Below are 23,074 nucleotides of genomic sequence, written 5' to 3' on the forward strand. Positions count from 1 at the left end.
TAAGAGTGTTTAAATTTTCATTCAAATAAATTAGTAGCCTCCATGAACAGGGCTTGTTCTCTTGTTGGTCAAAGCAAGTCACTTTGCCCACAAGCAAGAGAGATGGGTGACTGAATATATATGCAAGAGCAAACATGTGGAAGTGCTAAGAAAAAGCTACAGTTTACCATTCCTAGGACAAGATTACAACAGATTATAGAGGACAAGGAAGAGAAGACCTAGAAACAATGCTCCTGACCCGAAACCGAATCCATCAGCATCGTAGCCAGAGCTGCTGGAATGCTGAACTGCAAAAGTGGATGAGACATGAAGAACAGGAAAGAAAATAGATAGCAAATGTACAAGCAGTAAGAGGAAAAGAAGAATCACTGCAACCCAAATGCCCAGTTCAAGTAGAGACTCTATACTATCCCAGATGGATTGAAGAGTTGGCCAAAATATTATCATCCCCAGAAATCCAACTATGATACAAGGTACAACAGGTGATGGTCCTGCCGTAGTATATCCCATTACCTCTCTCTGAATCAGAACCTGGGTTGCAAAAGAGTGATATTGAAGGGGAAAAGGCTGTTTGTTGGTGGTAGGAGTGACTTTGGAAAAGCTTGACCCCTTTTCCATGCTTTTAAGAGGGTCAAAATATTAGTTGATCAATGACAGACTCAAGAATTTCAATTTTTTTTAATCAGGTCTTAAAGACAATATAGGTAGGATTGGATGCCAACCTGAGCAAACTGTATAAAGCTGAATGAGTAACTAATTACTTATGAATTGAAAGCAATAGAAAGGAGCCAATGTATCTTTGTGGGTCATGGTCTAGTCTATGCTAAGTAGGATGGATAATCAGGTACCATAAGAAAGGCACCTGATTATTTTTACATTGTGTTAATATTAAATGAAATTTGATAATGACATTTAGATAAATGAAAATGTGTTTGAATGACATCATAGGTGGGCTACAGATAAATAATATGCCAAAATCAGGAGGTTCAGATTTTTCATTTGCGGGAGCAGTTGGATGTCCAGAAGCGTCCAATATCTGTACTTTATTCTATTTGACATGATAAAATATATAGACGAAGATCAAGAAGGAACCTGATAAATAAACATACAGTAGCTCATTGAACACTCAGCATCTGGATAGCAGATCAGATCACTTGAATAGTAATCTGCAACACTGGAAAAGACCTGTAAAAGCTTCCCGTTGGACATAAAAAAGGATGACAATTTCCTACAAGATTATTTAGCAAACAGTCTCTTGCCCTTGGAGATACATTTTTTTTAGTAAAGAATATAATTTCCATTCATCCCCATATAAAAAGTAAACGGAGCAAGAAAATGTTCTGATCTCCTCTTGACACAGTTCTTGAAAATTTACCAAGAAGTCGTATTGTATACCACAGAATCTCCTAAAACTACAAAATTACAGCTTGTAAACCATGAAGATGATGATGGTGGCCAGACACACGTGCAGATCTTTCATAATGTTGGATTATATCGGAGATGTTGCTCATAGTAGTTAATCAACTGCAGTGAGAGAGTTGTTGTAAATACTGGCAGGTCAAAAACCAATTAAGATAAGTATGTAAGGTAGAGTACGGAAATTTGATCAATTACCAGATGTGGATTGTTAGTCTTAAGGAATTTGTTATTCACCGTCACTTCTTTTCCATCCGACCTGCATGCAAAAAAGGAGATCCACAATCACTGCTTCAAACGGACGCCCCCTCCCCCCCAAAACAAGAAAAAAGGGGGATGGCCAGAGCTTGTGTACTTTGGCTGTCCTTATTGTAATGTCAATAAAATGCATAGATATGCCAATGAAGAGATAATTGAAGAAATGTATAGATAACCAAGTTTAACAGATCAGGTTAGAGTTTTGTGTAATTGGGTAGAAATTTGAAAACAATAATCGAAATCAAGTAATTTTAGGGTCCTTTTTATAACAATTTCATTTTTTGTTTTTAAAAATGGTACTTATTTAATCACCATTCATTTAAAATAATTTTTTTTTCTAAAAAAAATATTTGAATTCTTAATCTTGTAGCCTAGTATTTTGAAAACATGGATAAAAAATAGATAACTTTATTTTCTACCATCTTCTCTATCTACTAGGATTCGAACCCACCCATGACCAGAGGGTTAGATAACATTATTATCCACTCTCGAAGTCATGAAGCTACGAAATCGATCGGGTAAAAAATAGATAACAAATCAAAGAAACGTTAAAACTGCTTTTAAGTTCCAATACTTTCACCAAGTTTAAAGAGAGATACATATAATCCACATAGGCTAATGTTGAATCACATGAAGGGTTTACTTGATGACTATTAAATAGAGAGAGTAATACTCAACAATGCAAAGGAAGAGTAGTTAGTGTTGTATAACAAACCTCACAGCCAAGAAGGTTACGATTACATCTGGGATGTTATTTAATACTGAAACTGAATAACCAACAGGCTTGATTATCCTTGTGATGGTAGGCACATTTCTGGAGTGGCCTGACAAACTAGGATTCTCGGGTCCAAATTGTTTGCTGCGATCAGTAGGCTCAATGCTTACAGTTGCTGCATTTTGTTTTAATTCTTGTTCAGATTCTTCAGACAAGGCTGAATCCTTTGTGAACCTTTTCACCCTACTAGACTTCCTTCTCTTGGCTCCAATGGAGTGACTTTCCTGAGCAGAACCCACCACGCAATCGGCCTTGGAAACATCATAAACAAGGGTAAGATCGTTAGAAGCCACTGCTTTTTTATCGGAATCAACCATATTGGCAGATATTGCTGCCTTGAGCTCAACAAGTTTCAGATCATATTCGTCTCTCTTTCTACTTCCATCAAATTTCCCATCCACATGTCCATTCTCAACATCAATTGTTCGAGTAGTTTTGGTATGATTAAGGTGGCTTCCAAACTCTCCTTCATGAGTAGAGTCCACTGGTGCTTGAGGAATAGGAAGATCACAATCACGTTTCCCGTTTAAAGGAGCGGCCGATAGACGATCATCCACAGTACCGATAACTACATCCGTGACATTATCAATAGCTAACATTTGAAGCTGTTTTTCCTCACGAGGTTGATTTTCAATGTCTCCATCCTTGCGCTTGCGCTTGCGCTGCTTTCCTGATCGCGACCTACAAAAGCTGAATAACACATAATCAGTTCCAAGTTGTGAGGAAATTTTCCAAATTACATTTCCTGCCATACATTTGCTGCAATCATTTCACAAAATAAAAAGTGACTGAATAGGTGCTAGAACCTTTCTTCAAATTCATCAATAAATTCAGAGCATGCTTGGAGATTGTCCAAGGGTTCCCATGTATTTTCTGTCTCTGGCCAACCACGCCTGTCAAAAACAAATTCCTGAAGCTCCTTTCACGTATATCAAGAACAAATCACAGCGATGGCCGATAAGAACTGTACGATAAACAGAAAGAAAAACCTCAAAAATCGTACATACCATTTGACGAGGTACTGAAGCTGTCCCTATGGATTCAAGAAAAGAAAACTCAAATCAGACTCATAAAAGAACATATACAAACACAATCGCCAGAACAACAAATCCGAGAGTACAACACCAGACTATTTCGATGAAAAAACACCGGAAAATCTATTTGCACATACGATTAAAATAGAAGAGAAATATGTAAAAATACACTCAATTCTCAGAAACATCTGTAATTTCTCAAGTACATTCACATTCTATAACATTATCCAACAAACACTAAAAACGATAGAACAAGTAGGTACAATGGAGGAAGAGACAAAAATACCTTACGGACTCTTTTCCGCCGAATAGCTTCGACTTCGAAGAAGCCTTCATCGAGGTTAGTTCGGTGAGAAGCAGAGACATCAGGTACAGCATTATCTTCTGCGTTGACTTCTCCGGCGTCGTCGGTAGGCAGTGGAATTTGCACAGAACTGTTCTGAAGTGAAGAAGGTGGATATGGAGATGGAATTATGGGTTCATTACCATTGTTGTTAGAGATGGAAGGGCCTGAATCGCCATTAAGATGAGTAGATTGAGTGAAATCAGGGATTGGAAGCGCCGCTGTTTCAGGCTCGGAGCTTCCCACCGCTTTCTTCTTCCCTCTCCCCATTTTCGTTTTATCCCTCCTTTCCTTTCCCTCTCTTTTCATCTTTCAATTTATATCCAATATTAAAGTGAAAGCTAAACGAATTTAATTAAATCTAATTTGGACATCATTTCTTTTAATTCGCTTACCTAATGATTTTCAATTTATGGTTTGAGTTTCACTTGAATCCCAAGTCCCTCAAATAACCTTTTCTTTCTTTCTTTTTTTTTGGTAGGCACATATTTTATCCCTAAAATTTTATAATTATTATTTAAGAATTAGTATTTTATATATTTAATTATTTATAGTTTATTTACGATTATGACCCTATAATTTAGAGATGTACACTATATAAATTCTCTAACCGTTAAAGCGTCATTATTATGTATTTTGGTTTTGCTTCATGGACGTAGCTAACACACTATTATGATTAAACCACGTAAACTTGCGTGTGGATTCTCTACTTTTTACATTTTTTCTATATTCTATATTTCTTGATTTCGTAACATATACTTTTTACAATTTTTTAGGGAAAAAAAGTTTTTAAGACCCTGTTTTTGTTTTTTAAATTCGGTAAGACTTTTTTATTTTTAATACTCTTTTGATAAAAAAAAAAATAATTATTTTATTTCAAAAGATTAAAATCATGGCAATAAATTGAAAGGAAACAAACTTACTTTTCAAAAATAAAAAACTAAATAGACCTTTTTCATTTAACTTTAGTTTTATTTTATTACAACAAATGAATGTTGAGGATTTGAATCTTGGGAAATTTGTACAGATGATCCATTTTTTAGGCCCAAAATGTCAAATGACCAATTTTTTAAAAATAATGTCAATTGACCCTCTGCTGACATCATCGCCATACAAAATTACGTAAATTGCCCTCACAAGTGCCTCACGTTATAAGTCTTTCTCTTGTCGTCTGGTTAAACACTCTCGCTCTCGCTTAAAATTCCCTGGTTTGATGTGATTGCTCGTCAGTGTACGAATGATTTGACAATTTTCACAACTGAAGCCTCAAATCAATAATACCTAAACACGATACAATGTCGATTTCTTTAAACTTTAAACTCCATTTCAACGGTGATTATTTCTCTGGTTTTCGATGGTGTTTTGTTGAACAAAGATTTTTCGAACGGGGATTTTCAAGACAAGGCTTTTTCAGAACAATGTTTCATTATTTTGAATATGTTTCATTATTTTTGCTGTGTTATTTCTTGAAATGTAGCATTACGAAATTTTGTATTGGGAGAGAGAGCGAGAGATAGAACGAGAGTGGGAGAAAGCAAGAGTAAGAGAGAGGGCGAGATTAAGAGAGAGAGCGAGACTAAGAGAGAGCGATAGTACACTTCAATTGCTTGTACAACTTAATGACAAATGTTCTCTTCCTTTATAGGATGACAAAAAAGTGTCTATTTATTCGATATGGAGGTGATTAGGATGAGAATAAAAGTTCATATATTGGGGGAGAGTTGGCACGAATCATTGTGCCTGTTACATTGAAGTATGAAGAATTTAAATCTCACATTTACAGGGTTACAAATGTCAGTTTTTCAGAGTTTGATCTTATAATGAGAGTTAAATATAAGTTTGAATATGAAGCCCCTCCACAATACATAAGGAATGATGATGATGTTTGCTTCCTTCTTTTCCGAGAAGAGCTTAGTAGACTTCAGTTATCTGTAATGTTAAAATCGAATCAGGACGAAAATATTAGAATGGGGTTTGGAAATGTGAGTTATGATGATACGACTGTGGACAGACAATACGAAAAATCATACCAGTTTCATCGGGAAGAGGATGATATTCCATTGTCTACCAATACTGTACCATCAACATTATCACTAGACAACAATCGCACTAATTCAACAAGATTGAATTCAGAATTGAGTGGTACTTCAGTTATTGGTAATGAGAGATCATCTAGACTTGATTATATGGATTATGGTCATCCAAAACAACGTTGTGGTCCTTCAATGGATGTTAATGAGCAACCAACAGGATTGAATGAAATGGATCGTGATCATAGAGATGTGCGTTGTTCTATAGCAGCTTCAATGATTCCACCATCTGTGTCTTCAAGTCATAGGGGAGAGTTGATTATGTCTGATACCTCTTCATTGGGGAGACTTGTAAGTGGAGCCTTCGTACAGTGAAAATGGAAGGGTCTGATATATTCAAGATCACAAAGTACTACAGTTCGCACACATGATCCATCAGAATTCTGAATCACGACCATGGACAAACAATTGCTAAGGTTGTTGGTCAGTTGATTAAAGATAACTTTACAGGAATATGACGCATTTATAAACCTTGTCATATCATTGAGGATATAAGAAGAGATTATGGCGTGAACATAAGTTATGATAAAGTGTGGCGTGTAAGGGAAGCCGTATATGATCTTACTAGAGATACTCCAAAATACTCATCTATGAAGCACAGATACATATATGGCTACACAATATGGATAGATCGGATAAGGCGATTCGTTAATGTTTAAAAAACTAAGATACGGATACGTCTAAGGATGCATCATTTTTTATATATATATTTTTAATATATATGTTTCTAAAAAAACGAGGATACTAATACATTGAAGATACATTTTCTTTTTCTTTAAAAAAATCTAGAATATAGATCAATTTAGCATACAAGTTAATAATAATAGCACAAAATAGAATACAAACACTGAAATACAATACAAAAAAAGCAACATCTAAGATGTTGAAGTACAATAGTTAATGAAATGCAATAGAAAAGTGACTCATATAGCAAAGAAAAAGAAAAAGAAGAAGAAGAAGATTAGAGGGAGAAGTATGAAAATAAATAAAGAACTTCTTCGTTGAATTATTAAAGATATCCAAATGGTTTATATTTTAGTAAACTTTGTGGGGACTCAAATATGATGATGGAGATTAGATGATTCTAGTATACGGTTTGGTCCCTTATTTTTGTTCCTTTAGTTTTGGACTCGAGTAGTGAGCTTTCTAAATAGGTTGCTTAGTTTTATATTGGGAAAGATTAGATGAGTTGCTTGTCTTTTTTCTTAAAAAAAAAGTACGCGTAGAAATAGATAAGTCAAATCGCGTGTCAGATACATATCTAAGAAGTATCTGGAAGTATCGGTATCCGATACGTGTCTGATACGAATTCTTTGTCTCACATGAAGTATATGTGCTTCATAGATACTCATACTCCATACTACATACTTATGGAGAAGGGTTAAAAATAGAGAACCTGGGTACAATGTTTGAGATCGAACTTAAAGATGAGGTGCATTTCAAGTATATGTTTATGGCATTAAGGCTTTGTATTAGAGATTTAGCAAGCTGTCGACTTGTGATAATTGTTGATGGGTCGCACTTGAAAGGAAAGTACAAAGGGACCATGTTGGTTGTGGTTTCTATGGACGAGAACAATCAATTATACCCATTAACATATGTAATAGTGGACAATGAAACCGATCGATCATGGAAATGGTTTATGTCGACCTTGAAATGCAGTATCGAATAACCCGATAATTTGGTGTTTGTGTCTGATCGGATGGTATCTATCAACAATACTATTCGTGCATTTTTTCCTACGACATTTCATGGATTGTGCACGTGGCACATAGAACAGAATCTTATTATAAACTTTAAGGATAATACGATTGTTAGGATATTTAGAGATGCGACAAGGGCATTTCGCATGATAGAGTTCCATACAAAATGGGACGAACTCCACAGTTTTCGAGATGATACTGTCACAAAATATCTAGAAGACATCGGTCTTCAAAGGTGGGCATGAGTTTATCAAATAGAACGAAGATATGACAACATGACGTCCAACAATGTAGAGTGTTTCAATTCGTTAACTAAAGAGTATTGGCTATTGCCCATAGTATGCTTGATCGAACATGTTAGAGGAATGCTCCAATCATGGTTTTATGAATAGAGTAATTACTGGGCATCTCGAACGACATTGCACTCTGACTACTGTGAAACCTGATTGGCAAGTGAGGCCGATAAGAGCAGACGATATCAGATTGAGCCTATTGATTATTATCAGGTTCACGTGCGAGATAATCGATTGGACGATATTGTGAATCTTCACACGAAGGAATACACATGTAAGGAATTTAACTCACTTGGTATCCCGTGTTCGCATGCCATTATTGCCGCCAAGGAACGAAACATACCCATTTAGAGTTTTTGCAATCAATTTTATACAGGACTCTCTAATGACTGCGTATGCAGAGCCTATAAATCCACTTGGGCACATATCTGAATGGAAGAGAGCTCCTGGATATGTAGAAAATACTATCCTTCTCCAAAGTTTGTGGCACAAGTCGGGTGACAGAGAGTGAGAAGAATACCATCCAAAGGAGAATTTCCCAGATAAATGAAATGTGGTCGATGTGGGAATTATGGGCATAACCGCCAAAATTTTAGCGAACCGCTCATAACCATGCGACGTACTGAAAATGCCGAAACCGTGACTCAAATACCTCTCATATAGTTTCGTTTATAACTAACTTTATCTTGTAACGGTCTGGTGGTATGTGTTATAAATACCATTGATTAGGCCCCAAAGAAGAGTTTTTCATACTTTCAATTTTTTCTATAAACAAAAACAAGTTGTAAGCAATCTTCATTTTTCTATAAATAAAAAACAATAACAAGCTGGAGTATGAGGATTTTTTCTGTAAAAGAAAGTGAATCTTTTTGCAAAATCTCGTTCTCTCAATCTTGCTTTCTCAACCTCGCTCTCTCTCAAAATCTCGCGCTCTCTCAAGGTCTCGCTCTCTCTCAAAATCTCGCTCTCTCTCAAGGTCTCGTTCTCTCTCAAAATCTCGCTCTCTCAATGTTTGAACTTTGAACCTTGAACTTTGATATAATGTTTTATATACCATTGATATAATGAAAAGAGCCATAACTCAATTATAAATGTTTTGATAAAATGTATAATATTGAACTTTGAACATTGAACTTTGATAAAAATATTTTATACATGTTTTACATACATAAAAAATACATGTTTGTACAAACATAAAAATTATAATAAAAAAATACATGTTTTATACACATAAGATGAAAAGAGCAATAGCTCAATTATAAATGTTTTGATAAAATGTATAATATTGAACTTTTAACTTTTAACTTTGATAAAAATGTTTTATACATGTTTTACATACATAAAAAATACATGTTTTTACAAACATAAAAAATACATGTTTTATATACATAAAAAATACGAAGTATTCGCCCACAATTGATATGCTAACTGCATCCTATATTCACTCATTTTCTTCTGAGTGATTACAGATGGATCAACACCAGTCACCAAATGTTCTAGTAATTTTATTGCAAAGATGCCACAATCAAGCGACCCGTGTTGTATGTCGGCATTCATAGGTCGCGAGATTTTCCAACGAGATGTGGATAGGTCCGACTTTGAACGATCCATGTCACAGTAGTGAAGTAGGGATGGTACTGTGACAGTCAATGGCTCCAGCCAAGTTCCTAGCTTCGTCATTGGTGTGTATGACGGAAGTGAATCGAACACAAATATATGGCCTCTGTTAATGTCCATTAGAAGGACCATCCAGTGCTCACTGATATTCATTGCCATATACACAAAATCCACACCTTTCCCACATAAACAGATAACAAAAAATTACTCATCAAGAAATATAAAAATATAAACAAAGATTACTGATCAATAAATTACTCACCAATGTAACTCCTTCTGTGGTCGTAACAATACCAGAATTGTCGGCCTCTATATGTGGGATGGTGAGTAAGTCAGACATGTCGACCTCTGTATATGAGATGTCAGACTCTATAGGTTGGACGTCAGTGGGTGATGGTGTGGTATCGGGCTCTAGAGAGGGGATGAGAGTAGGTGAAGTGGCGATATTTTGAGGCTCTACAGGAGAAATGGGAGTAGGTGAAGTGGTGGTATTTTGAGGCTCTACAGGGGAAATGGGAGTATCAGAGGCAGTCGCATCAGTGTATCGAGATCCTGAGATGGGATGAGCGCATCGTGGCATCGTCACCTGTATGTAGGATGGGTGACCTTGTTGTCTCTTCATTCACCGTGGAACCCTTCAATTAGTAAACTAAAATGATGAATTCACGAATACGTAAAACTAAACACGTAAAGACATAAAATGATAGTAAATGCAAACCTTGCACATAGACTGCAATAGTGACAGGATGGCCGATAATTGTCCTTTCATGTCTGTCATGTTTTCCTCGATATTAGATACACGACTATTTAAACTTGATATATGACCATCCAACCTCGATAGTGAGCTGTCAATGGTCCGCAGGTACGAATAAATATAATCACTGGGATTGGCTCCCTTCCTACAGGCAACACACTCAAGACACTCTTCATTCATAGATCACTCTCTATGGGAGTCCATGAGATGGACATTAGGTGGGTTCAACTCATCCTCATCGCATGCGTCCCCCACTACATCATGGAACATATCATCATTAGGTGTGTATGTCCCTCCTTCCACCCGTCTACATTCAGCATCCTTGTATTCAGAATGCTCATGGTCGTCCCCTCCCTCCACCCTTCCACATTTATCATTGTTACCTCCACAATGATCATCACCGTCGCTTTTAGAACTACCCCACTACTCGACCTACTGCCATTTTTAGCACTATCATCATTGGCATCTAGATCAAATTTAGGTTGTCTGTCCACTAGGGTATCCCGAAACTCCCTCCCAGTGTCTGTCATGATAAGACCCTTTTAAACCTTTGTCTGCATTAACAACCAAGTAAACTGGTTAGTGTCAATTTAACAACTAAATAAACATATTATGCATAGAGTAAACATACATTGTTAGACTCGAATATGTCTCTCTTGAGTACTTTGAAGGACACTGAGTGGGAGCATGACTATCGTAATATGCAAGACAAAGCCATCTTGCTCCTTCGCTCTGCAATATTCCCAGCTATCAATGCTGCTAGAATCTCGTACGTCCATACCTAAATAAAATTTAACATATATTAAGAACAATAGTAATGTTAAATCAAATAGCATGATTATTATGTTAAGCAAATTTACCTGGAACGCTTGTGGAAATTCATGCAAAGAGAACTTCACGACGTAATTTTTATTTCCTTTCACCTTCGCCTTGTATAGACTACTTTTCTCATTCAATGCAGTCCTTAGGGCATCGAGTGTCCTCTCCCAAATGGTATTACCCCAGTCTAGACTATTGTAGTACTCTATGTTTTGAACGTCCTTAAAACTTTTAAGGTCCACTGCATTTTTCTGTTTGCTCTTTCCCATCATTACAACCTCCGTGTAGTAGATTAATGTGATCTTCATAGCATCCTCGTCATTTTTAAACTTCAACTCTTTGTATTTTTCTTCTAGTAGACGGACATGTAAGGTGTCCTTCGTCACTCGATTACCAAAAATACTTGATTGCAAGTTCATACGAGGACCGCTCATTCTGATCAACTCGCGTAGGGGATCGCCTCAAACCATTCATTAACAAAAAATCATCCTTCGAAAAAGTGACGACCTTTCCACCAACAGAGAATGAGATTGAATCAGATCTTATCCTCTTCACTTCTCTCAACAATATATGATGGATAATTAGGTTGTTGAACACCATGTCAACGTCTACAAATTGCCCAAAAATTGTTCTCTTAAACATCTCTAACTACCTTGGGGTAAGCTTCTCCTTCACAGTTTCACATTAGCAATATGGGCCAAGCTCGTTACTTGACTGGAAAATTGATCGACTACAGGTATTATGAAATGTGTTGACATCTTAAATCACTCCTACATGAAATAAAGATTTAATTAGTAAACTCCTTAAAAAAATTGTAATTTTTTTTTTGTTTAAGTCTTGCTGGTATCGCCCTCTCTAGTATGCTCTCTCTGGTATCGCTTTCGCTAGTATCGCTCTCTCTGGTATCACTCTCTTTGGTAACTCTTACTTATCTCGCTCACATTCTCTCTTTTTACTCGTCTTCAACTACAGAACACATCAAAAATAATAATAAAAAAAAAACCATAGGTTCACAGATTTCTAAACCCCATAACGACCTACCTTTTCTGGTGTCGCTCTCTCTAGTATCGCTCTCGCCGATTTCACTCTCACTTATCTTGCTCACATTCTTTTTTTTTACTCGTCTTCAACCACAGAACACATTGAAAACCAAAAAAACAAACAAGAAAACCATAGGTTCACAATATTTCTAAACCCAGAACGACCCACAAAGCCCCATTACTGATCAGTTTAAGCCATTTCTAGGCACAAATTAAAAGATTTACTGATTAGATTCGATTTTTCGACGACAGTGGAATCGTTTGCAAGCCCAAATGATGGATTTTAAAACACAGCGAAACCGTCCAAAACTTATGAACGATACGAAGTCGTTACGCTTGGGAAATTTGAAGAGTTTTTAGTTTTGGTTGGTTTTCAGTAAAAGGGTAAGAAGACAAAAAGATGAGGGCAATTTACGTAATTAGGTATGGTGATGATGTCAGTAGAGGGTCAATTGACATTATTTTTTAAAATGGGTCATTTGACATTTTGGACCCAAAAAATGGATCATCCGTACAAATTTCCCTTGAACCTTTACAGACCTAAAGATGAGCCTTGAGTAAACTTTACACAAATGTTTTATACTATCTTTTATTCTAGGAAAAAAATTGTATTTCCTTTTAACTTTTTACTTAAGCCTCAAACTTTGATATATTTTAAAGGATAAAAATGATTTTTGTAAAATTTAACTAAACAATATAAACTAAATTAAATATAAAATTATATAAACACAAGTGAAACAATGAACCATATGGATGAAATTTGTATTTAAAACTAAATTATTATACATTAATTCCAACACTCTTTCTGTACACAATAACTATGGTGGGAATTCAATCTTCATCTTCTAGGGACGAAAGTCATGTCAATACCATTGTGCTCATTTTGACAACTAATTTCAACACTTTATTATTATTTAGTCCACATCTTTATTTTTGTTTTTTTCTCTTTCATTAATACATCCAATTATATCAATAAACCTTTTTTTAACTCGACAATGTGTGAGAGTTGAGAATTGAGTCTTTTGACTCTTTGGAATGATATAACCATCTTGATTGATTAGCTATATTCAATTTGGCTAATATTAGTAGACTTAAAAATTGCAACTTTCACGAAGATTATTATTGTTATTTTAAGAAACAACACAACTATAAGAAATCAATACAACAATCTGCCTCCACTAAACGCAACCAACCAGATAAATCATTCCATTGAAGTTGAGACTTTGATCGAAAAATTTCTAAAACGGAAGCATGGAAAAATGTCCATACTCCTTATATGTGTGTGTATGTATGTATATGTTTATAGGTATATAGTGTGAGGACCATTGATATTTTGAAGGCAAAATTCTAGTGTGAATAAAGGGAGTATGATATTCTTGTTGTACTATGAATTTTCCTAACTTAGACTCATCAATAGCCTATGTGATTAGTTTAGCTTATCTGAAGCACAATTCTATCGACTATAATTGAGAAATAGTTTGAAATCGCCACACATCAAGGATGGTAAAGAGATCATGAAATATCTTTCAGGATAGTACGAATTATATATGGTTTAAAATATCGATGTTGACAAAAATCTCAAAATCTCAAGTTCTACAAAAGTATCAATGAAAATATCAATAAAATATTTGATGTCGATGAATAATTTTAGAAAATTGTTTTTAAAAAGTAAATTAAAAAATAAACATTTAATGCCTTTTTAAAACAAGTTAACATATTTATTATTATATATTGTATATACATATCTAGTAACATTTTCTTTTTCAATATTACATGAATTTTTTCTGATATAATGAAAATTGATGTTGATTCACTCCCTAGGTTAATTTCAAACTCACGAAAATGTTTAAATACCGACAAAAAAATGACATGGCTACGAAAATTTAATACTTTGCTATTGAAGTCAGATTCTCCTCCTCACTGTTAAGTGAAGTTAAATTGACATCAGTTAGTCAAGCGAGGAGACCACACGTGAATCGTAACCTCGATTAGGAGTGTACATGGATTGAGTTGGGAGAATTTTTTGGACTGACCTGGAAATTCGGGTTGGCTACCCGAATTGGGTCTTCAACCCAACTCTCAAAATTCGGGTTAGGTTGGGTAGTCGGATTATTTATTTTTTCTTTTTTATACATTTTGTTATTAATTTAAAATACTTAAATTTGTCTACAACGCATATTAATAACTAAAATTTCATAAAACTAAAATTTTTTATATCAAAATCCTAGGTATCTATTAAAATTTCAAACAAACATCATAAAAATATATATGACTTATAATATTTATAAGTTATAATATATATATGTGTGTATGTATATTAATAAAAATTGTAACAGGAACCTAATCCAACCTAGCAATTCAACCCAATCCAATTCGAAATTAAGACTAACTCAACTCAACCCTTACAATTTAGGTTGGATAGTCCGGATCGTTTTGGTTATCGGGTTATTTGAACGCCCCTAATCTCGATAGCTCGCATGCCAGTAAACCAACCCCAATTTTATAAGCATTAAATTGTTTTATTTATGATGAAGATCGATAATTTTATTATTATTATATATATATATCTATATCTATACTATATTAAAATGGACCAAGAGGAGAGAACTTTAACTTCCCTCTTCATCCCTAACCTTTTCAACAAATATCATTTTACCCTCACACCCCTTCATGTGATCTCACGCACCATTTATTCTTTTCTTTTTCTTGTTCTTTTTTCTTTTAATTTAATTTTACATCCCTTAGGCCATTAGAGATTTCAAACAATCCTATTTTTTTCACATCATTTCAAACTTTTTTTTTTACCTCTTATTAGTTTTTTTCATTTAATTTTACATTCCCCTTTTATCATTAGATCTTTCAACTATTTTATGTTGTTCTAATATACTTTTTTTTCTCTCTCTTTAATTTGTATTGCTAAATAATTAGTAAATTAAAATTTAAATCATTTATATATATCTTTTCACAAATACAAATTCCTTCACACAATAACTACGTATCTCTATTTCTTACATCATTTCACATAATAAATACATATATTCTGTTGTTTTTTTCCCAAACTTCATTTTATTAGAGAGTTTTAAGTATTCCAGATGAAAATTAAAAAATTTTGTTCTCGATAAGAGAATTTATAAATTTATTTTGTTGGATAAAAATTAAAAGGATATGGTGCAATTTTAAGAACGTGTAATTTTTTTCAATAGAAATGAGATATTGATAACTTATTTGGAGAAACATGTAAATACCAACTCAAAAAACTATTCGAAGGATTTTCTCCAAAATCAAAGGTTAGCAAATTGTATTGTTAATTTTTTTTCTCATATGATAATAATAATTTCAATTATGCTAAATATTAAACTTTAGAAATGTTAAAAACAAATCAAATTGAATCAAGATCAGTATCTAACCATTTTTTTTTGTTTTGTTTTTAAAATTCAAGAAGATACCATTGTTTACTAATTAGTTATTTAAGAGCACATATAAATATAATTTAAAAAACTATTTAGAGTTTTTCCTTCTAAAAATTCATAGATAACTTAATCGATAACCTTTTATGTTCATTCAATTTTTTCTACATAAAGAAGATTATACAGATGAATAATTCTATTTTGTTTTGTTTTTTTAATGAAATAATTATTTACTAATATATTATTTAAAAATACATAAAAATATAATTTAACAATTCATTCTAATGAATATTTATATTATTTTAAAACTATAATTCACTATTATTATTATTTTGTTCATTTGAGTCGAATTCAATGTTTACGGTTAATACTTTGAAAAAGTAAAAAATATCATTTAAAGTAAAATTTAAAAGAATTGAATATTAGTTTCTTTATTTCCAATTGTCAAACATTTTATTGGAAAAAAAATAATAGATGAATTTATAAAATTTTACAATGGTCTAGTAAATATGACATAGTTTCATATAAAAAAGGATCAAGTATACACTGGTATTAAAGTTTTTTATAATTTAATTTTACTCAAAATCATTTATATGAAAATCAAGTATACACAGCTATTAAAGTCATTGATAATTTAATTTTACTCAAAACTATTTAAAATTATAAATAAAAATATCTTACTTCAATTTATCTTTTTAATTATTTTTAAATATCATGTCTAATATCTAAAAAAATTATATTCGTTCAACATTTTGTATTTCACTCCTTGAAATAATTATGCTTCCAACATTTTTAGCTACATCCAACACATTTTATATTCATTATAAATTAATAAAATAAAACATATGTATAATTTTAGTCATTATATATTTCACTATTTTTAAATTTCAGGTTAAATATTTACTATTTAAAATTTGTTAAAAGATTATTTAAGAAATTATCTTCTACAGATTTTAACTCCGATGCATCGCACATGTCTAACTAGTTATTTAAAAAAGGGTAAATTTAAAGTTTTACATCCCCCATTTTTAATTAGCTATCCTACTTGACAGCTAACTAAGAAATATAATCCAATTTAGTTTGACTTTAGTCTTTGTTTGTGTGGGTAATGGTAAATTAAAAAACAAAAAAAAAAAAGCTTGTTGTTTTAAAATGATTGTAGGGAATTTAAATAATGTAAAAGGAAGTATTACTAAAGAAAAAAAATGGGTCCACTAGATAGATGATTCAAAAATTAGGCAAAAAATGTGAAATGACTCATTTTTTTTTTTTTTTTAAAATATCAAATGACCATTTTTTTTGTCAAATTCGAGTGAAATTACCAAGATATACTCGCGCGCATGTGAAAAAGCAGTCCCCCACTTGCTCTCGCTCATCTTGCTCTCGTTTCTTTTTTCACTCATAAATCACTGTCTCCCGCTCTCGCTCATCTCACTCTCTCGTCTTTTTTCACTCACAAACACTATATGTTGTCCTTGTTCGTCTCGCCCTCTCTTCATTTTCTCACTCATAAAATCATTCCTCTCTCTCGTCTCTTGTTTATCGAAGTTGGTCGTGTTGGAGCTGCTCTCGTGGACTCATCATGTCGGAGAAGAAGAAGAAGACATATAGAAAAGAAGAAGCCGGAGAAAAAGAAGAAGACAGACAGAGAAGAAGCAGGAGAAGAATTAAGAAGACGACATGTAGAGAAAGATTTCTCGTACTAGAGAAGAAGAGAAAAAAGAAAAAGAAGGACAATATTATAACGTCATGTGGTCATGACATCAACAAAGTGACATTTAATTCTTTAAAAATTGGGTCATTTGTTATTTTAGATCTTTAAAATGGATCTTTTTAGAATTATCTAAAAAAAATGTGGTCCATAAATATTAAATAAACTTATTGCAGGTCGGTAAATAAATGTCAATAGTTATTAATGCTTTATTATTATTATTATTATTATTATTATTGGTGTTGTCAGTACAAATAACAAAGATAACAAAAACAGACAAATTATGAGGTAATTATGTCTCTATAAACAACTTCATGCACTCATATCAACAAGTTCATGTGGAGTAGACATTGTTTTGTTTCATATTTGTTGCGATGCGGTAGAGTATCTAATTTTATGTAATAGCATTTTACTATGTTAATTACTTAGTTTAGGTTTATTTCTTTATGTGTAAGCTCATGGGCTTCTTTTAGTATCACTAAAAGAATTTCGGACTTTAATGTCGATTGAAAAAAATAAAATTAGATATATAATGTCGGTTAAAAAAAAAAGATCTTCAATATCGGCTTTAAACCGACATTAAAGGTGTAATTATTTTTTTTCTTATTTTATTAAAAAAAAATAAAGGTACACTACATTTGCGCCCGACCGCCTCCTTTCATATTTACCTTATCGCACGCACCCAGCCTCCATTTCTCTCTTACCCAAACCTTAACCGATCTCCTTCACCGTCTGTCTGCCCGTGGTTGTCCATCGGCCGTCCGTCGGTCTCTGTCACTCTCCATCAAGTTTTCCATCTGTTGTGCTTCAGTCTCCAACCGTCGATCCGAGAATGTCGGGCTTTAAGGCTTTGGCAGTCCGTCGGTCGTCCATAGTCCGTCGAGCTTTAAATCAGAAATGATACCATCGACCGTCCGTTGGTCCCCATCGATCCGAGCGACCATCACTTCCGATGGAGTTGTGGGTTTCTGATTTTTTGTTTTTTTTGTTTACATTACATTTTCAATCGAATTTTTTTGCTTTAGAGTTTCTGATTTTGTTGTTTTTTTGTTCCATCACTTTCGGTGGAGTTGTGAGTCTCTGCCAGTGAGTCCGTTAGCCATCACTTCCTGTGGAGTTCTGATTTTGTTATTTTTTTGTTCCATCACTTTAGAGTTTCTGATTTTGTTCCATCACTTCCGTTTATTTTACTGCTTCTGTTGAACAAATGAATTGATGCCTAATTGAGTTCATTGTCATTTATTTTACTACTTCTGTTGAACAAATTGGGGTTCAATTTGAAAAATGGAGTAACCCATCCCAGTACTCTTGTTGTTGTAGTTTTACTTATACATGGTGGAACCAATGTTATATAGTTAAAATTTAGTATCTATGATTTGTAATTAGAAGTTAATCCCTATAATTTAGATGCTTGGTTTTCTACAATTGATGCAGCGCTCAAGTTTCTTCACATAATTTATGTAAATATCTTGGAAGGTGGAGATGTAGCCATTTTTGCTATTAAATTTTCGTGCATAATACTTGAACCTTTTGCTAAATTTTTGTGGATTCACCTAACCAAGAAAACAGGATTTCACAATTTTGTCAATAAGCTTTTGAAACGTTTACTGCAATTACTGTGTGATATAAGCCTTAAAGCTGATGGATGTAAGCATTGTTGGACAAGAACATTGATGAAGTTACTTGAAGAAGTTCTATCTCATGCTTTGTTTCATACTGTGCATATCCCATACAGTAAAATAGTAACTTTCAGAACCTAAAACTGAAATGTTGTATGATTTAAGATTGTACTCATACTTTTTTTATTGTGTTGTTGTTTTCAAAGAAGAAAGAGGCAAAATTTAATTTCATATTAGAGAAATCTCTTTTTCCAAATACTATAGGTCTTGAAGAACATCGCTCGGAGAAGAACAAATGTTTAGATGTGTAAATCCTAAATTTTGTTATGTGTAAATTCTGATCTATTGATTGATTGTTGGATATTTAGATTTTGTTATTGCTCCATAAAACTACATGTTAGATTTGTGATATGTTTCCATATGTTAGGTATTTTATTCATTGTTAGCTTTTCTTGAAGTATTTATAGAAAGAGTCTAACTCTAAGGACACAGTTTATTGTGATATTTGTTTGGATTGATGAAATTTTGAACTTTGCTGAGTTTTTATTTTTTTGGCTTTTCTTTTCATTGATAGGAACTGAGTCCTTGATATTGACTCATACAAAACACGGTCTAAGGACACAGTTTATTGTGATATTTGTTTGGATTCAATACTTGATTTTGAGTGAAGTTTTTCATTTGTTAGATTCAAGTTTGACGTGTAAAGTTAAAGTTTGATTCTTGGGGATTTGGAAGGAAGATAGGAAGATTGCATTGGACGTGTTTTATGAAGGTTGACAAGTGGAGAAGGTGCACCCAACACAAAAAGAACTTAATAACAACATTAATAATAAGTACAAGCTAATATTTATAAGATGCTTATCTTAAAAGTCTATTTGTTCTAAATTTGTTGATGTTGCATATTTTACAATCATAATTTTATGCTTTTAAATTTTCCCTTGTTATTGTTTTTTTTTTTTTTGTAGATTAAGTTGCATATTTTACAATCATGGATAAGTCATGGATGAAAATGAATAGAATGTCAGCTGAGTATGGTTTAGGGGTCGAGATGTTTATTAAAAATGGTCTACAACATTCAAATATACCGAATGTCATGAGTTGTCCATGTTTGAAGTGTGTGAATGCAAAGACTCTAGATGTGAACAAAATAAGAGACCACTTATTTTTTAATGGTATAGATCAAAGTTATCAAACATGAATTTTTCACGGTGAATCATTACCAATTAAGAGAAACAATGAAAATGTGTCTACTAGTGAAAGAGACGAAGTTGATGAGGATGATGTTGATGTTGATAACACAATTGGAATGTTTGAGGCTGCATACAATAACTATTTTAGTTAAAAATCCGACAATTTTGAAGAATTATTAGGTGATGCGAAGAAACTATTGTACCCAAATTGTAAAACTTTTTCCAAAATATCTACATTGGTAAAGTCATATAATTTAAAAGCTAAATTTGGATGGAGCAATAAGAGTTTCACTGAGTTGTTGGAATTAATTCATGACATATTGGTCCTAATGAAATTCCAACTTCTACTTATGAAGTAAAAAATATGTTGGGTACTCTTGGAATGAAATACGAGAAGATTCATGCATGTAGAAATGATTGTTTCTGTTTAGAAAAGAACTCTCTAATGCAAATGTATGCCCCATTTGTGGTATGTCAAGATGGAAGCTTTAAAAAATTTAAACGAAAGGGCTAAGAACAAACAATTTGTGGCCAGAGTTTGGGTCAGAACCTAGAAATCTTCGTCTTGCTCTTTCGACAGATGGGATAAATCCACATGGAGATCTTAGTAGTAGATATAGTTGTTGGTCAGTGATGTTAGTGACGTACAATCTACCTTCATGGTTGTGCATGAAGCGAAAATTTTTGATGTTGACTGCACTAATATCTGGTCCTAAACAACCGGAAAATGACATAGATGTTTATTTAGCTCTATTAGTAGATGACTTGAAAAAACTTTGGAAAGATGGGGTAGAATGTTACGATGCATATGAAAAACAATGTTTCATGCTTAAAACCATTTTATTATGGACCATTAATAATTTTCCTGCGTATGGTAACTTGTGTGGTTGTACGGTTAAGGATATCATGCATGTCCAATTTATGGAGAGAATACTTCATCCACTTATTTACCAAAAGGGAAGAGGATGGCATATCTCGAGCATCGCAAGTTTCTACCCCGCCATCATCCATATAGGAAACAAAAGAAAGCTTTTAATGGCGCACAAGAATTAGAATTTGGTCCAGAACCATTAAGTGGAGAAGAAATTCTTGCAGAAATAAGTAAGTATCAATATTCATTTGGTAAGAAAAGTATCAAATAAAAGAACAATGGAGATAGCACTTCAACTTATTGGAAGAAAAAATCTATTCTTTTCGAGTTAGAATACTGAAAGTATCTTGACATGCGACATTGTTTAGACGTGATGCATATTGAAAAGAATGTATGTGCAAATCTTATTGACACATTGCTTGATATTCTTGTAAAACGAAGGATGAAATAAAGACTCGATTAGATTTGGTGGAACTGAACATTAGATCAGAGTTAGCCCTTCAAGTAGGAGAGAAAAAAGTCTTTTTACCTCTCGCATATTATACATTAACACAAGCTGAGAAATTGAGCTTTTGTAAGGTACTATAAGAAATTAAAGTACCTGAAGGCTATTCCTCGAACATTCAAAGTTTAGTGTCGCTCATAGATTTGAAACTTTATGGACTTAAGTCGCATGACCATCACGTTCTTATGCAACAATTATTACTGGTAGCCATTCATGATATTTTACCCAAACCTGTAAGACTTGCAATTACTCGCCTATGCTTCTTCTTTAATGCTATATGTTGCAAGATGATCGATTCATCTCAGTTAAAGTGTATGCAAGAGGATATCGTTGTCACTCTATGCCTCTTAGAGAAGTATTTTCCTCCATCATTCTTCACAATAATGGTACACCTTGTAGTGCATCTCGTAAGAGAAGTTGAGTTTTGTGGACCTGTTTATTTGAGGTGGATGTATCCTTTTGAACAATACATGAAAATTAAATTAGCTGAGGTTTATGAAGGTGAAGATTGTCTCACCGAAGCATTGGGTACGGAAGAACATTGGGACGTGTTAGAGAAATGGGTGATTTTGTTTCCCATTCTCAATATTTCAAATTAGTAAAACCAAAGTCCTCAATGAGCTAAAAAATTGAAGGAGGTTTCTAGTAAAAAAAATGTTCGACATGGTAAAGTGTCAAGAAAAGAACTCACAACAGACAATCTCATCAGTCCAAATCATCTGTTGGAAATGTTGCACTAAGTGCATCTGAAGAAGATACTGAGAAGATGTTTAAAGAAGATTTGGAGTAATTTATTTGTTGTGACTTTTAAATTTTAATCATATTGACGTGCTTAACCATGCATGACATAAGTTCTTTTAAATTTGTTAAGGGGACACCATGCCACTTGGCTATAGGAACTGTAGATAATTATGTTGCAGTAGTCAAACATTTGGTGATGATGTGTCATGCTTAACTGTTAAAGTTCTGATTGACATTGTCATTGGAGAAGATTTGCCTATACCAATTCCTGTGAAGGGTAAAATAGAGTTCTTAAAGCAAGCAATAGGCAACTTCGTTAAAATGGCCTCGTGAACTTGTAGTTATGATTGAATGAGAAAAAAATATGTCTCTTTTTCAGTATATGAGTTTGGTTATTTATTATTTTTCCTACTTCGAATTTTTGTAACTTTGGTTATGGTAGGATCATTCACCAATTAAGAGCTTCAGCCAGTCCTCAAAATATACTAACGCCAATTTACTATCAAACTATTGAACGGACATGCCATGCATAACATGAATGATGTAGACATGATCCGTATCACTTTGACGAGCATATATTTGGAAGAGACAAATTATTTATTTAGGCCGCGATGATCTGATCCAAATTGCAATATGGCTTGAAATAGGCTACATGTGTATTTTGACAATACATTGCATAAGTATTACTCATCTAGATTCACTCATAGTATACTTTGTTTCATGTTTATAAATAATAACTTTTATTTTGTTAGGTATCTTTGGGATGAATATGGTCGTGATATTATGAAGAAGTTTTTATAATTGATCAAGCAAGAATATTGCCACACGTGAAGCCTCAAGATATCCGATCCAGAAATTTAGTCAATAAACTAGAATTGGCTATTTAGA

The 23,074-nt window shown here is 33.4% G+C and overlaps 1 protein-coding gene across 3 annotated transcripts; it reads right to left on the reverse strand.

Moving 5' to 3' along the window:
* LOC120069988 (chromo domain protein LHP1-like) lies at positions 1–4,139 on the reverse strand. 3 transcript variants are annotated; one of them, XR_005479743.1, is made up of 7 exons: positions 3,770–4,139; positions 3,457–3,482; positions 3,256–3,342; positions 2,390–3,139; positions 1,615–1,675; positions 1,093–1,524; positions 14–287 (listed from the first exon to the last, which is right to left on the reverse strand). XR_005479743.1 is itself a non-coding variant. In XM_039021836.1 (6 exons), the coding sequence occupies exons 1-6, from the start codon at positions 4,133–4,135 to the stop codon at positions 1,477–1,479; spliced, it is 1,329 nt and encodes a 442-aa protein (XP_038877764.1). In that variant the 5' UTR covers positions 4,136–4,139; the 3' UTR covers positions 1–1,476. The 3 variants fall into 3 exon arrangements, 2 of the variants coding, with proteins under 2 accessions (XP_038877764.1, XP_038877763.1); XM_039021836.1 differs by having other exon boundaries at positions 1–1,524; positions 2,390–3,130; XM_039021835.1 differs by having other exon boundaries at positions 4–1,524.
* Between the last annotated feature and the right edge of the window lie 18,935 nt (positions 4,140–23,074).

This window comes from Benincasa hispida, unplaced genomic scaffold, assembly GCF_009727055.1.
Source record: "Benincasa hispida cultivar B227 unplaced genomic scaffold, ASM972705v1 Contig737, whole genome shotgun sequence".
In the NCBI taxonomy this organism is placed as follows: domain Eukaryota; kingdom Viridiplantae; phylum Streptophyta; class Magnoliopsida; order Cucurbitales; family Cucurbitaceae; genus Benincasa; species Benincasa hispida.